General features: G+C 20.1%; 1 protein-coding gene across 1 annotated transcript; it reads left to right on the top strand.

Moving 5' to 3' along the window:
• Positions 1 to 17: 17 nt before the first annotated feature.
• SRAE_1000042200 (WD40 repeat and WD40/YVTN repeat-like-containing domain and WD40-repeat-containing domain-containing protein) lies at positions 18 to 15,933 on the top strand (the record flags this gene model as incomplete). The annotated part of the gene is made up of 12 exons (XM_024647254.1): positions 18 to 239; positions 2,253 to 2,426; positions 5,380 to 5,468; positions 5,882 to 7,813; positions 8,001 to 8,171; positions 9,703 to 9,769; positions 9,826 to 9,959; positions 10,987 to 11,165; positions 11,353 to 12,021; positions 12,125 to 12,364; positions 12,495 to 13,685; positions 15,764 to 15,933. The coding sequence occupies 12 exons, from the start codon at positions 18 to 20 to the stop codon at positions 15,931 to 15,933; spliced, it is 5,238 nt and encodes a 1,745-aa protein (XP_024501350.1).
• Between the last annotated feature and the right edge of the window lie 2,972 nt (positions 15,934 to 18,905).

The raw sequence follows: 18,905 nt of genomic DNA, 5'->3' as shown, positions 1-18,905 counted from the left end.
AAAACCTCATAATAAATATGTTTAGTGTTCGCCAACATCTTTTATTCTTTGAAAGATTATCCTCAAGAAGCAATAATGATATTAATAATAAGAATGTTGTAAAAGTTTTTAATAATAAATTAGAAAGTGAAAATAAATGTTTTGGTAATTTAAATATGATTAATAATAAAGAAAAGGAGTCAGGAATACTTTTGGTGGGTGATCAAGATTTGAAGGATCATAATGATAATATAAATTATGTAAGTATATATTCTCATCATCTATCACTTTCTTATTACAAAATCATATTTTAATATGGTTTTATAAAAAGTTATTTATATTTAATTTTCTCTCTATATCATAAATCTTTAAAACTTTTATTTTTACATATTTATATAAATATGATAAATATTATTTTTGTTTTCATGAATATATAATTTTTTAAGTACAATTAATGATAACATATCAGTGTGATATAAATTTTTTATTTAGATAATTTAAAAGTTTATTAATATTTAAATTTGTTATCATGTATCTTTTCTATAAACATTTTTTTTATCAAGATGTTTACAAACTATGCTTTTTTTTTAACATTTTTATTGAATAAATTTTAAGAAAAGAAATGATTTCAAGCACTTAAAATTGATACTATTACATACTTAGTATTTCTTTTTTTAAATATAGTCATTTAATATTAAAAATTTTTTATTAATGCTAGTTATTTGCAGACAATTGTTAGCATATTAGAACAAAAGTATCAGCTTTACTTCTATTAAAAATAATAAAGATTTATTTTATCATCATGGATAAAAAGGTATCGATTTATCTCTTTAAACAGCTGTTGATATTAATATATTCTATTTAGAAAAAAAAAAATTGTAAAAAATTCTCCTAAAAGAATGTAGTTTTATTATATAGTTGTTATTTTATATTTATCATTTAAAGAATAAAATAAAAAAAAAGTTTTTATAATTATTATATTATTTCTTATACATCTTATCATTATATATATTAGTTTTCTTATCATGAAAATTGATCCCTTACTATGCTAGAAAACTTTTTATATTAATGTTAATTTAATATTCTGTATTTGTATTTAATATATTATAATGACATATAAACATTTCATTCATAATGTTGAAGCTAGTTAATATACATATATATATTTATTATAAAAATTTTTTTTTGTTGATATTTTAATAAACAATAAAAAAAAAATAAAATTTATTAGTAATATTTTTAATAAATTTTTTTTTTATCTATCATGATATCCAATTACTTTATTGTAATCAAATAATCTTATAATAATTGATTTTTTTTTTATAATTATTTCTATATCAAAACATCTGTGAAAAAATGTTAAATGTTTAATATTAAATGGTACCTTATCCCACAAAGTTAATCAGTTAATTTTTGATTCATCTATCTTTTTAACTGGTCAGTAGGTTATTTTATACCAATATTATAATAAAGATAGCTTTTTACATATGGCAACATTATATATATACCTCAAAAATATCAAATTATATGAGTAGATATCTTTTTATTCAAAAGGGTTAATGATTATCATATTTCAAAGGGGTTCTGTTAAATAAAGACAATAGTATTGTATTTATGATAGATAAAAAAAAAATTATCATCTTCATATTACCTATTTTTGTTGTTTCTTTTTTTTATGTATACTGATAAGGGTGGTAAAAAATTTTTAAACAATTGATATTTTTATGTTAAAGTTATATATTTAATAGTATTATTATTATTATTATTTAAAATATATATAGATAATAACAATTAAAGTTATATTATTTATTATGCCTAACTAATATTTTCTTAAATATTTATTTGCTAATTTATTTATAGTGTAATACTATGAAACATATTTTTATTTAATTATATTTATAAATTTTACCTATAAATAATATAAAAATTTTTAACTTTTTATCATTCTTATTAAAGTTTAACATTTCAAGACGACCCATTGAATGTGTCATTTTTTTGTATCTATTCTTCTAATAAAAGAAGAAGTAATAATATATTTTTTCTAAAATATTATTTTTATTCTCTCAAACTGTTTCTTATTTAATATTAAAAATAAATAAAAAAAATTATTAATAAAAATTATGGAGAGAAGATTAAAATATAGAAAATTTTTAAATCAAATGTCTAATTTACAACAAAATAAAAATATACCTCAAACATCGAGGTCTAATATAATGTTTGATAATAATAATACTTATATAACTACTTTAAATATTGATTCTAATTGCCTTCAGAAGATAAATGAAGATGGCAATCCAGGAGAAAGATATGTAAATAATATTATATCAATAGTCAATAATGAAGATGAAGTAAAAAATAAAATTGGAAGAAGTTTATTAAAAATTAGTGATGAAGAGATAAATGGAAATAAATTTTATGGTGATTCTTTGATTGTTGAAATAATTAACGTAAGTATTTTTGATATTGTTAAATTGACCATGAAAATTTTAAAAAATTACATGATGCTCTAATTTATATAAAAATTTATTTATTCTTTTTTTTTACAAAAGATAAAAAAAAATGTCTCCAAAAAAGAAAAATTTATGGAATGAATTTTAATATATTTATATTTGACAAAAAAAAAGAGAGAAATAATTTCTAATTAAAAAAATGAAAAGTCATTATTTTGATTAAAGATTCTAGTTTTGTATAAATAATCTATGATAATTAGTATATTTTTAGTAATATATTTCTTTAATAAATTTAAGAGAAATAAACATATTCTAGAAATTTTATTTTTAAATATATTATAAATATTTAGGTGAGGAACATTTTAAAAATATTTTTACTCACTTAAATATTTCAATTGATAGTTATAATGAGTAATTACCTTTTATACTACTTATCATAAGATTTGAATACATTAATTTTTATTTTACTTTTACATTATAAATATACATACAGATAGATTATATCTACAACATCTCCTTCTAACGATTCGTGTATAGTATAATTACAAATTCATTAATTTTTATTTACATTAAACAATTTTTATTTCATTATCACAAAATATCTTCTTGTCATAGGAGACAAAATTTTTTCAATGCGCAAGAGAAATGACGAGAAATAATGATTATATATAAAATTACATATTTTCTTTTTATACTTTTTATCATTTAAATAAGAAAATAAAAAAAAAAATAATAAAAAAAAATTTTGTTTCATTTATTAATTTGACATATACACATGTTAGTTGTAATGTTGATTAATACTAATGAACCTTAAAATAATATAGTAATTTTAAAAATAGTGATCAATTAAGTTTTATTTTAGTATCAGTTCCTTATTTAAGAAAAATGACAAAATATTTTTAGTCTTTCTTTGTGATAATATATATATATAATTAACCCTTTTTAACTTTTTGACAATTATTATAAATTACTATCTTCTTTTATAGTAATGATAATATAAGAAATATAGTACCATACTTCTTAAATTATGTTTTCTATTTATTATTATATATCATTTTAATTATATATAAGTTTTATGGTAAAGAATTAAAAAGGTAATATTATAGGGAATGGTACCAAATTATTATTATAATATATCATCATAACTTTTCTTTTATATCTTTTTTGGAGACCTTTTAAATGATGAAGAAAATTTATTGATGCATTAAATATTTTAACATTTCTTATTATATTTATTATTTGTATCTTTTTCTTCTTCTAGAAAATGTATACATATATATATATATAACTAATCATTTAAAATATTGTTTCTAAACCATCTTCTGTCATTTTTGTTGATCATCCTATATATATATATAGATATATAATAATAATTATTATTATATAATTTCATTTTCTATTTTAGCTAATAATTTAAATCACATTAAATAATTCTCTATAAAAATAAAATAAAAATTTATTATGATCAAGTTTGATTTCTTTTTTTTTTTATTTATAGTTAAAAATTTTTAATACATTTAAATTAAATGCATTTCTAATGAAATTAATTTTAAATTTTATTATCAATTAAATTTCTTATTTCATTCTACTTTTTTTTATCATTACCAATAAGGTAAATGATAATTTTACAAATTAATAACATTTTTTTTTAAAAAATAATAAAAAAAAATAACTATTTTCTACTACATTACCCAATTAAGATATATATTATACCCCTTTAATATTATTAGATTCATGATTTTTTTTAGATAAATAATTTATTTATACATTCCCCCCTACAACAAATAACAATACATATTCACACTTTGATATATTTATTTAACAAACCTCCCCTAACTATAAAAATTGTCTAATAATTTTAGAAGAGTGATGCACTGTTTTTATAGGGAAATTATATATAATATTTATATATTTTTATATATATATGTATATATTTAATGGTGAGCAAGATATGTATATATTTGTTTTGTAAAAAAATTTTTACTACCTTTAAATTGATCTTACATATTATTTTACCAAAAAAAAAAAAATGTATTTATAACAATTATTTTTTTCTTTTTTTTATTTAAAAATCTTTCTTTAATTTTGTTTTATAAAATTTTCTTATTTTGTCGGTTATTTTATGTAACAATATTTTCTATTACTAAAAATATTATAATATTTATTTAATATATAAAAATTATTTAACACCTACTGATAAGCTATAAAAAAAAGAGGTGTTTTGGAGTATTAAAAATTATTATATATATATATATCGAGAAAGTGATAAAATTTTTGTATGAATTGAAAGAGAAGGACATCCTAATAATATGTACATAACTATTATTCATTCTCAAGACAGGTTTTTTAATTTTTCTTTCCTCAAAACCTTTATTATAACTACATATATATATAATATTTAATATAGCTTACTAATTTTGATTCACTTCTTTTTATTCATCATTTCTATGTCTTGATTTTATGGTACTAAGATACTAAGTATGATTATTTCATAACACATTCTTCTTTAACAAAAATCTAGACTATTTTTTAATGTTTTCAAGATTTTTTGGTAGTTAATTCTTACCTCTTTATAAATGATAATATATTTTAGTTGTGTGTGAAAATTAATATTGTTTATATTTATTCTTTTATTTAGTTTAAATATTTATTGCTTCTTGATTTTATTAAAAAGAAATAAAAAAAAGATAACTTTAATTATTGTATATATTATTATTATTTTTAGTTACTCTTTTTTTTATCTAATCATTTTATTATTATTTATATATTATCTTTTTTAGCCATTGAAATTTATGGCGTTCTTTGATTCTGTCAAGTGAAAACAATTTTTCTATCTGGAATATAAAAATTGATAAAAATTTATACTAAAAAAAAAAATTTAATCATATTAATGGTAAAAAAAATAAATATACATATTTCAAGATAAATATTATTAATAATTTTTTTATAGGCAAAGCTAGAAAGAGTTCTTGGATCAACATCATGTCCAGCTTCAATAGCTATAGATCAAGTATCAGGTACAATAGCATATCCAGCAGGGTAAGTTAATTCTTCTAATATTTAATAATTCTTTTATTATTATTATTATTATCATATTTCATAAATGTATTATTTTCTATAAATCTATATTTTATGATTGAATGAACTTTTCTTCCATTCAACATAAAGAGATTTATTGTAGATTGAAAAAAAAAATTTTTTTATTTATCATTTTGATCAAGGAGATTGAAAGACTAAAACATTTTTATTAGCTTTTGTTATTTCTCAAAAATTATTATAATACTATTTGACATTATTATATGTTTTATTAACTTTTGTAATATTATTCTTTTTAACAAAGATTTTTAAAAAGTTATTATAAATATTATGATAAAATATTAAATGCTCAAAAATCATTATTGATAAAAAAAAATCGTTATCATTAGTTAACAAAAAAAAATTTTTTTTTTCAGTTCAACTGTTATTTTGTATAATCCTAGAACAGGAGCTGAGGCACATCTTATTGGAGCAACAAAAAATAACATATCTGCATTACATTTTTCAAATAGCGGAAGATTCATAGCAACAGGTGAATGTGGACATGATCCAAAAATAAGAATATGGGAAGTAGTAAATACAGAGGGTAAATTTATTGGTAAAGAAGTAGTTGAATTGAAACATCATATAATGGGAATAGGAGCTGTTAAATTTAGTAATGATGATGAATTATTAATATCTGTTGGTAATCAACATGACAAAGCTATAGCTGTATGGAATTGGAGACAGGAAGAGGTTATTGCAAAAAATAATTTAACATCACACATATGTGCTATTGATGTCAGTCAAAATGGTGAATATTTTGTAACTGTTGGTGTAAGGCATGTCAAATTTTGGAATTTATCTAAACCAGATGAAATGAAAGGAATATTACAGGGTAGAAGTGCCATTTTAAGTGATAAAAGAAATAATACCTTTACTGATGTTGTTTGTGCCTCCAATAATAGGTGTTTTGCTTTGACAAGTACCAGGCAATTGATTGAATTTCAAGATAAGAAATTAGTTAATTCTTATGAGAGTGAAGAGATGGTACCATACTCCTTAACAATTAGTAATAATTGGTTATTTATGGGTTGTGATAATGGTGATATAGAAGTTTATGACATTGATACATTTGAAAAGGTCACCAGACTTCCAAAACCACATTGGTTAGGGTGTGATCCACAAATTATAAAAGATATCACTTTTTTTAATACAAAATCTCATCCATCTGGTAGTAGATATCCAAATGTTCATTCAATGGTTTTTTGGAAAAAATCTAATTATCTAACAGTATTCTATTCAGATAGATCATTTTATACCTGGTCAATTTCTAATGATTTAAATATAAAAAAAATAAATTCATCAAATTTTCATGTTGGTGCTGTTTTTGGTTTAGAAGTATATCCATTTAATGATTCACCATACCTATCATCAAATACATTTTTTACCTGTGGTGCTGATGATACAATACGTGTATGGAATATTCAAAGAAATGATATTATACCATCAAAAGCATCAATTGGTAATAATATTTGTTCAAAAGATCTTAAAAAAACAATATATTTTTGTGAAACATATGATATATTAAATGAACAACCAAGAAAAAATTTTACAACAGTTGCTTCAGATGTCCTGGAGACACAAACAGGTATAAGATGTTTAAAAATATCTCCTGATGGAAAAGAATTAGCTGGTGGTTTTAGAAATGGTAATATTGTTGTATTAGATTTAACAAAAAATAATTTTGATAAAATATTTGAATGTGAGGCACATGATGATGAGGTAAGATGTATGGAGTACTCAAAACATAATGATTCATCATTACCATATTTATTTGCAACAGCATCAAGAGATAGAAATATTCATATATTTGATCCAAATAATAAATATTCACATTTATATGTTATTAAAGAATGTTCAAGTACAGTAACATCATTATTATTTGCTAACTATAACAATAATCTTTTTTTATATACATCAGCAGCAGATAAATTAGTTATAATGAGTAAGATATTAAAAAATGATAATAATGATGAAATTATTGTTGAAAGAGAAAGACAAATATCTTGTAACTCTGGTATTAATAATGTTGTATTATCTCCATCAGGTAATATTATAGCGGCATGTCATGACAAAACAATACGTGTTCTATCAAAGACTGGAAAAGAAATAAATATTATTAAAGGAACAATTTCTAATCAAGGGCAGGTAATAAAGATTTCCCTTGATCCATCTGGTTCCTACTCTGCCATTACATGTTCAGATCGTTATACATATATAATTGAAATGTCATCAGGTAATTGTGTAGCAGTATTAGGTGGACAATCTGACTCAATAGCATCTGTTTCTTTTTCACCAGATTGCAAGTATGTTTCAATAGTATTATAATTTTAAAATGTTTTTCTTAAAATGACAGTGGGTTGCGCTTCTTTTTTTTTTGTAATTGTTGTTACAAAGAGCAAAAAAAAAAAGAAGAAAACTTAGTTATTTTACTTTATGCTATATTATATATATATATATTTATATTTTTACTAATGAACAATTTTATTTTAGAAGAATAATTTTGGTTTCATACAGCGGTTGTATTTATGTTTGGAGATTGTCTAACCAGTTGACAAAGAAAATGTATTTGAAATTAGGAAAAATTACTAATGAAGGTAGAAATTCAATTGATATTGATGATGAAGTTATTGTTAATAAACATTTTGATGGTAATAGTGATAGGTTAGTTTATTTAATTTTTTATTTATTTTTTTTTTGCTATTATATTTAAAAAAAATTTTTCTCATTTAATCTATAAATAAATCAAAAAGTACAATTAATCAATTTTAAATGACTTTTTTATATAAATGATTCTAATAATTTAACTTATAATAGCATTAATCTTTTAAATTTGAAAACTTTTTTTTATTTTCAATTTTTGGTGAATGATAGATAGTATATATAAGAATAAAATAAAATTAATATTTATTTAAAGATGTAGTATGAAAAGTGGACAAAACTTTTTATTCAATTAAATATATATATATCTTTGATCTATACTTCTAAAGTTTTGTTATATATAATTATTTTCTTTTAATAAAATGCCATAACATTTTAACTGAAATCAACTTTTTATTTACATTTGTCGTTTCTAATAAACATATATATATATATATATATATATATATCTAAATTGATAGCTTAACTTTCTATTTAATTTTAAAAAGACTATATTTGATAGTCTTAAATCACCTATCCACACTTCAATGGGGTATAATTTCGAGGCGATAGTTATAAAGATATTTACTTAAGTCTCAAACTATGTCCCTTCAAAACAAGCATACAATAAAATTTTTATCAACTACCCCTAGTATAAACTAACAAAACTGGACATTTAACTTTATTAGATAGATTTATAATTATTTATTTTATACAAAAACATTCATATATATATATAAATATATAGATTATTTTACTACATTATATTATTGTAAAATAGAAAGATAGAAAGTAACAAAAAAAAAGTATATATATATATAATATAATATAATATAAAAATAGATGTTTTTTTTTAAAATATAATTTTAATAAAATAAATATTTTTTAACTATTCATTTTTCTCATTAAAAAGTTATTATTATTAATAATATTTTGATAAGTAAAAAATGTGGTATAATTTTTTGTGGGTGGATGATGGATATAAAGATTGATATAAGTGATTTTTGATATAATAATTAGTTTATATATTACATTTTAGAAATAAGATTAGACACTTCCAAAAGATAAATGATTATTTATTTTCTCCTCTTTTTAATTAAAATAGACAATTACTTTATTATTATAGTTGTAAAAATCTTTATAAAGATGCCGTGTCATCAAAGGTAGTAACAATAGTATATTAAAGTTAAATGTTATATTTTTAAAAAAATATATATATATATAAATATATTTAAATCAACTATCTATATTACATCTTCTAAAATTTTTATTTCCCAAAAATCTTTTTTCCTTATCTTTTATTTTCTTATATATATAATTTCTTTCTTCTAAAATCGTCATGACCCGTTTATTAATGGGTTTTTAGAGGTAAAATTATTTATTTGAAGAAAAAAGAAATGTTATAATGATGTGAATTGTTAGAAAATTATTATTTTTTAATGTACACTATTTTATACATTAAGTTTTAAAGTTTGGTTTTTTAAAAAAAATGATTTGATTGATTTTCTTTAAATTTAATTTTCTCTTTATAATTATAATTTTTATTTTTTTTTAGAAGTATTTCACCGGATAGTGTTATTGAATCAGCCTCAGACTCAGCTTCAGTAGTCGGAACTAAAAAGGTATTATATATTTATATTTAATAATTAATCTTTTAATATAAAAAATATTATTATAGAATCAAATCCAGGGAGGAAGTAACTTTGGATCTATAACATCCGTTCAAATTACTGGAGACGAAGACGACCTTGATAGTGGTGTTGGAATACAACAAAATTCAAATATTATAATTCAAGATAATCTCAATAATCGGTAAGTTATAAAAATTATTTTTATTTAAAAAGTACCAAAGTCAGTATTAGAGATTTTATTGTTTAAAGATCATAAGATGCTTGACATGTTATGTAAATATATATATTTATATGTATAATTTGTAATAAAATGTCATATAAACATAAATATATATATAATATACATTTAATAATTATGATAATAAATTTATTTTAAATATTTTCTAAATATATAATAATACATTATATGATATTTAGAAAGAAAACAATTATATTTGTAGGTATCTTTTACTTTGAAAAAGATATATATATATACATTAATAAATATTCTTCTTCTATGTACTAATATGGTATATATACAAATAATTTTAAAATAAAAATCAATTATTCTTTGTTATGATAATATTTCTATATACAAAATAATATCTCATCATTGATTATATTTTTATGAAATATAACTATAAATTTTTGATTTTTATTTATTATTTTAACTTCTTCCTATTACTTTAAATTATATATAGTTCATTTGAATAATAATATTTTATAATGATATGATCAAGTACTCTTTTAACTATATTATACTATAAAGAAATGTCATTTTTGATCTATTTAACTGTTGTATATATATATATTATTATATAAAATATTAAATTTTTACGGAATTTTATTACAATTATATACATTTAATCTATTGTGTATTACTAAAGATTAGATAATATATTTCTAAATTTTTTTTAACCTCTTTCTTAACATTTAATATAAACAATTGCAATGTTGAACGATTTATAATAGTATAACATGATCAATCACACATTAAAAGGACAATTTTTGTTGAGCATTATAAAAATTTTAATGTGCTAAACATAACACAATTTATTTGTTTATTAAAATTGTATATAGTTTATTATTACTAATAGTTATAAAAAAATAAAAATATATTTTATTATATTTAACTATTTTATTAACTATTTTTATTTATATATAATAATAATAAAAATTTTTCATAAATATGTAATAAAAATAAATTTTTATCTTTTTTTTTTTTATAGAGACAAATCATTTTTACATCGTATTTCGACACAAGAAACACTACGTCCAGTTGAAATAAATTTTACTGAAGAAAAGAATAACAAATCTCAACCTTCATCTATCAATTTTAGTAGTGGTAACGAAAATATTCTTAAAACATTACCACAAAGAAATCAAAATACTTCTATTGATATAAATGGTTAGTTTTTTTTATTATGTACATATAATATTCTTAGCAAACATATTTATATTGCCTTGATAATAATGTGTTTTATTTACACTTTTTTCTAAAATCATAATTTTTTTTTTAAAATATTATTTTCTTTTTTAAAATTATATATTAACATTTATTTGTTTTATTGTATATATATATGTATTATTTTTAGGAGAAATGTTAAACGCTGCTACACAAAATCATTTACAACATCATTCATATATTGCTAGTCGTTCTATGTCTAATATTCATCATGGTGAACAACATTCTGATATCAGAGGTTCAGGTGGACCAAGACCACCTAGAAGAAGATGGGGTGCTTTAAATAGTAGTCAAAATTCTTCATTCCAGCAAAATAGTCTTACTACAACACCACAAACCCCTCCAAATAACAATAATTTTTATCCATCTTCATCAACATATCAACAACCACAAAAACCTAGTAGTAGTTCAATGCCAAATTCTAAATCATTAGGTTCAATTAGATCACAAATGATTGATGAAATGAATAACTCTCAATTACTAAATTCAACAACACCCCGTACCTCAACTATGAATCTACGTAGTCAAATTCTTGAAAATAATAGATTAAAAAAAAAAGATGAAAATAGTGGTGTTGAATGTATTACCCCAAGTAGTTACTCTCAATTTAGAAGAGAAACAAATGGTGTTCGGAACAGTATATCAAAGCGATTCAATAATAGTGATTCAAATTCCGTTTCCAGTCCAGGATCGGAAAGAAAAACATCATTATCTTGTTTCTCTAGCGCTGGAAGACGTCAATCTTCTTTATTTCATGGATCAACACAAAATCTTCGTGGTTCCGGTAACGATAAACGACGTAAGTTTTTCTTATCATAAGATAATATTTTTAATCTGCTTTTTTTTTCCATTTTATATTTTTAAATTTTTATCCTATCTATTTTTTTTTCTAACATTTTCAGAGATTTCAATTAATATTTCCGCGATAGAAGATATGATGTCTAAAAGCCTTATAATTCCAAGGGCAAACACTAACAATTTTTTACAAAATTTATCATCCGCTAAAAGATTTTCTAATAATAACACTAGAAACCCAACCGCCTTATCAACATTATCTAACTCTAGCAATAATAATAATAATAAATCAGGAATTAATGTTAGGAGAAAAATTCAGATGTTAGAAGGACAAAATAATAATAAAGGTTATAGTTATTCTATCTTTTAGTTTTCTACTATCACCCTCCATATGCACGCTTCTTTTTGTTCCCTGCTTATGTTAATGAATATAATTTTTTTTATAATACTTTTTTTTTATAATTATTTATATTTTAGCTCCACCAGGTAATTATTCACAGTCTCCATTACATTTAAGAAGTCGTTCTCAAAGTCCCTCAACTTTGGCAGTCAATTTAGAAATGGCAACAGGAGAACAAAATAGAAGAAGAGATTCAAATGTAACATTAGGAGGAAAATCAATGTACTCTTCAAAATCTAATTTAAGAACATTATCCTCAGCAACATTAGGTCAAAGTTCTTCAGCTCTCAATAAATTATCAGAAATTCGTAATAAATTAAGAAAATCACAAGAAAATTTGGCATTAGCAATGGCCTTAGAAGATCAAGAACGAAAAGAGGAGGGAAACATCAATGATGATAATTCTACAGTTAACTGTAACATGTTAAGATCTCGTTCAATTGGAAATTTAAAACTATCAACAGTAACAAATTCCATTAATATTGGAGGAAAATATCAGCAACAACAACAACAGTCTCCAGATCTCAAAACTCAAAGATCTAGATCATTAGCAAAATCGGCAACAAACTTACAGGATGAAGAATATAATAATGTTGATAAAGCCACCAATAATCGACCTATTAGTAGTAGTAGATTTAGTTCATCTATCAAAAATCTTCAAAGAACTAGTAGACCAGATTTGACTGATGCTTCATTATATACTAATGATAATAGTAGTCAATTTGAAAAAGAATCTAATGATGAAAATAATATTAATGGAAGTTACTTTTCAATATCATCTAATAAATTAAGAAAAGGTGCTGTACAAAAAAGAGTTGAAAGAAATCAACCAAAAAATAGATTATATTCAAGATTAGATCAAGGATTAACAAGTGGAGATTCAGATAGTAATGCATCAGATGTTGCCTCATTTTCTTTAAATCAATCACCTTATACAATGGGATATAATATTAATACTACTTATTCATCAAAAAATGGTAGCTCAACAACATCCTCAACACCACAAACACCAACAGAAGGAGATAATAATACTTATAGTAATTTGGGACCTCGAACAACAATATCATCTATAGAGGGAATGCCAAAATCATTTACCTCTAATCAATTTAGAAGATTTACCCCAAATACAAGTGGTACAGGACGTAAAGGATCAAATTATTTTGCTCAAAAATTAGGTGAAGAAGGATGTTCAGGTGTTTCAGTAATTCCTCCAACAACAAATAATAATATTACACTTGATAATATTGCAACAACTCCTGCAGCTCAAAGTAAGTTTTAATTAAATTTAAAAAAAAAAAAAAATTTAATAATAAAATAAAGCAAGTTTATTTTGATATTTAAACAAATACAATTAATATTATATTTAATTATTTAAAATAACCCTATTAAAAGCTAGATTTTTGATTGCGTAATAGATATAGGTATAATAAAATAATATTTATATATTTATTATATTTAAGGAATTACATTTATGATAATATAAAATATAGTTATTGGAAAAAAAGATTTATATATGTGTATAGCCTTCAGCAGGTGTTTAATTATTGTATTAAGAAAAGTTTTTTTTTTATACAAATTGATATATTTATTACTTTTATCTAACTTTTATTTTTCATTATTCTTTCTGATATATAAATTCTTTGATAAATTATACATATATATATATTATTAATTAAAGTATATAATGAAAACATCTTATGTTATTCATTACTTTAAATACAATAAATTTAATAACTAAAGAGGAAAAGTATAATTTATCTTAATCATTCATAACAAATAACCATAAACTTTTTGATTTTCTAGTTTGGTTGTTTTTTTTTTCCTTTTTTTGCTCTAAATGGCGTTTTAATTTATCTTTCATATAATTAAATATTTGATGATGCTAATTGAAATTAATAGCATTTGTTAACTTTTCAACACTATGTTTTTGTATTAAACGTGAAACGTCAAATATATTTACATATTTATAGAATTAAATATACATATTTTTATATTTCTTAAATTAAATCATTCTACATTTTAAGGAGAATTCATTCATCCATACCAATTGTCATTATTTACACATAACAATGGCTTTTGTATTAGAAATATCTATTTTGTCATTTTTATAATATAATATATATTATTTATTCCTATTTAAGTAAGAAAAATTTTATTTTAAAAATTTTATACTATATTTGTCAAAAAGAATCTATCAGAATATCTTTTTTTTTTATCATAAGTTATAATGTATTTTTGGTTAAAAAAAAATATATATTTTTTTAATAAAATAAATTAATTTATATTTCTTAATACTAATATTAATACTTTTTATGTTAATATATTTTTTTAACACTAAGATAAATTTACAGTAACAAACAATAATAATATTATATCAATAAAAATAGATTAATATAAAAGATAACAAAAAGTAAATGTCAAGTAGGGTAGATATAATATATATAATTAATAATCTTAAGTATGTGCTAATATCATTGTTTAATGGAAAACAAAACAGGTGGGTAGTTTCTTTCATTTATAGAAGACATAATTAAACCCTACTAAAAATTTTTGAGTACTTCAAATTTTAGTGACAATGATATTAACTTTTTATTATGATACCCCTTTCATTAATAATATGATAACATTTTATTATTATTCTATCTTTTTTAGTATTACAAATTAACTTTTATTTTTAAACTTGATTTTGTCTTATTTTTTTATATAAATTGTTGTTTTGATTGATAATTTTTAGAAATTAATAATGAATTCTATTTATAAAAGGCGTTCCGTAACTTTTGCTGATCGTCCTGAAGTTCTTAATTATGAGGCTAATGAAAATTACTCTCCTAAACGTGATATAAAATCTTATTGTCATAATATATCTAATGACTCAACTTTTGAAGAAAAAGTTAAAAGTGTTATGTTAAGAAGGTCTCCTTCTAGTAAAGATGATAAATCTATTAAAAGATATTCCATTTCTGGACCAGTTTTTGATTCCTCTATTCTTATTGATAGAAGGCATACTTTTTGCCATGATAATACATCTAAAAATTTTTCCTATCATAATAATAATAATGATTCTAAATATTATAATAATAATAATAATAATAGTAATATAAGAAATTCTACCTATTTGGAAACTTTAAAAAATATCAAAAATCGTTCTCAGCCAAGTCCTTTTCGTAGGCGTCCATTACGCTCCAGCTACTATACATGTTTACCTCCACTCAATGAAATAGAAATAAGAAACCAAGGGCAATTAATTGAATGTAATATATTACTTAAATTTAAAAAAAAAATAATAAAAAAAAATTCTTTAATAGTTATAAATAAAACAAATAATGATTTTTTCTTTTTTTTTCAGATATGACAAAACATGTAACAGAATGTATCTCAGAATTTCAGACATGTTTAGATAAACTTTTAAGTGCAAGACATATCCTGGCAAATGACACATCACTACCAAAAGAATGTTCAGAATATTTGTTACAGGCAATTGAAAAAGTATCAGGAAATGCTAGAAATCGTTTATAACTTAATTATCAAAATAATATTTAAAATAAAATGTTTTTCTAATATGTATATAAACAAAGGAGGAAGAAAAAAAAAAAGAAAGAAATAAAATAGTATATAAAAAGTAAAAGAAAAAGAAAATGATTTAATGAAAACTTCTGAAACAAATATAAACAAATAGTTTTACAAATAAAGAATGAGACATTAGCAATCAACTTAAATAAAAACAAAATTAGACATATAGATATAAATATATTTATATATATATATTAAATTACTTGTTATCAATTGGAAAAAAAATTGAAATGTATTGTTTAAATTTTCTTTATATTATTTTATTTATATTTATAACATTTTTTATGATGTTTTTCCTTCTAAATAATTTGAATTGATATATATTGTATACATATTTACTTAACTGTTATTAGGCAACTGCCTTTCAATAAAATAAAAATATTAAATATTTTCTTTTTTTTTTATTTAACTAAAGGCAATCCAAAATTTATTATTATTTTTTTTTACTTATAAGGTTTATTATTGGCAAAAATTTGGGATACTCAAAAAAAAAAACTACCAATATATTATATTGTTATTTTTAAATGACATTAAAAATAAATCATTTATTTTTATTTTATTTTGATAAAAAGATGAATCTAAATTTTTATTTAAATATTCATTGTTATAATAACAATAAATTTTTTTTTTTTTATTTTACAAAAAAAATTTAAAAATATAAATGTCACATTAAATTAGGTATTTAAATTGTTAGCAATATTTTTAAAAAAAAATAGTTCTTATAGTGATGGAGAGAGTTAAAATAATTATTGTTAAAGCAATTCACTAATATTGTCTTTTTAATCTTTTTATAGTCAATTTTATATATGTATATTTAATCTATTGCTTTCAATTTTTTTTTTGTTGATATGTACTATATAAAATTTATTCTGTGAAAGGAAATAAAAAAATATATATATATAAATTTATTGAATGTATTTTAGGAGAAAATATTATATTATTAAAAATTTTAATGGTATAATGATAAAAGAAAAAAGTGAAAACGAAGGTTTTTCCTTTTGTTGTTAACGTTTTATAAAAGAATAATATTAAGTAATAAAAAAAAAAAGTATATTCTTATATTTTATTAAATAATTTACACATATACCCATTTCTTTAAACTTATTTTTATCTACTTTAGTTGTAAAGTTTTTTCTATTTATCAGAAATTGTAAATAAGAATATAAAAGTTTATTTCTTTTTTTTTTTATTGTCTAGTGGTAATTTTTTTTTATGTGATTATTAATAATGTTATCAAATATTCTTTTTTATTAGTTATTTTTTGATGAAAAAAAAACAAATAGTATATTGTTATTGGAATTATTGATGATCACTTCAAATTATTACATTTAAAAAAAAAAAGTATATTTATTATTTTTTTTTATTATTTAAAAATTTATTATTTCATATTCTGCCTTATCATTTTTCATTTTTATCATCTATAAATATTATATATCATTTATTTCAAATTTCATATGTATTTTACATTATACTCCTAAGTTTTTTTCCCTCAAATATTTTCCCTCATTGTAGTTTTATTCATATGTAGGATATAAATAAGAAGGAGAAATAATAAGTTAAATGAATATATGTTGTAAGATTATAATTTAAAATGATTTTAAAATTTTTATATAAGAAACAACAAAATTAGAGGTAAAAATTCTTTTCTTTTAACTTTTTAAGTTTGTAATCCTCCAAACAAATAGTATATGCCTACTCATTAGAATAATTGCGACATCCTCCAAACATATAAAAATATATTATGTTGAATTTTAACATATCAATATATTGAATTTTATTTAAAAGAGGTGATATCAATAGTCTTAAGTAATGTATCAAATATTAGGTACTTCCTAACTATTTGTTACAAGATACCATTATTTTTTTAAACCATAAACTTGACATTATCTTATTTAACCTTTAATTTTTTTTTTAATTCCGTATTTTTTTTTTATTTTACTAAAGAAGAAATATTGTTAATATTAAAAAATAATTATTTTTTTGTTCATAACAAAATTAAAAATATTTTCTTTTTTTTTTTTGATTTTAAATCATACATTTTGTGAATATTTATTTTTTAGATATAGAAGATTTTATTAAAATAATTGTTTAAAATAATTATAATTATTTATTTTTTTTACAATCTTTATAATTTTTACATAATATTGTCTTTTTAAAATACATATAAAAATTATATTTCTATCTTTTCAAAACACTTTTTTTTAACCCTTCTTAACAGCTAAATTTTTTTTTATCTACAAACTTTCTTTTTTTTTAATAACACCTATAAGTATACTTTTTTTTTTCTAATAAACTTTAAAACATTTAAAAAAATAATAATAAATTTATTTTTTTTTAATATAAAAACGATTTTATTAAAATATCTTATCATAACATAATAATAAAAAAAATTTTGTGGCACCATCATTATCAAATAATGCAAAAAAAAATAAGTGATTAAAAAGTTATTAATCAATTATAATTAAAATAAAAAAAAAATTTTTGGCATAAACTTTTTATTCTGACGTCTATCTTTATCTCTTTCATTATAAACATACAATTTATGTATATATTTCTTTATTTTAATCTATCACTTGATAATAGTTATATATATATATATATAAGAAGGTTATTTTCTAATAAAATGCCTTATCACTACAAATATTTCTTTGATTGAGTAAATCATTTACTTTGTAATGACTTGTATAATATAATATTTTAAGTATTTACTTGTCATATTAATAACAAAAAAAAAAACTATTATCTTTTCTTTTTGTTATCATATAATTTTCCCTCTAATTTTTTTGTTTCTTAATTTTTTATTTAAGTTAAATTATTTATTTTAAGAACAAAAAAAGTATAACAAAGTTAAAGGTTAACTTTTATTTATTATATAAACGAAGATCTTGGAAGATGTTTCAAAGATATTATTAGTTGTT

Source organism: Strongyloides ratti (genome assembly GCF_001040885.1).
Source record: "Strongyloides ratti genome assembly S_ratti_ED321, chromosome : 1".
In the NCBI taxonomy this organism is placed as follows: domain Eukaryota; kingdom Metazoa; phylum Nematoda; class Chromadorea; order Rhabditida; family Strongyloididae; genus Strongyloides; species Strongyloides ratti.
Note: the sequence above shows the minus strand (reverse complement) of the source record. Positions and strands in the feature narration are given on the sequence as shown.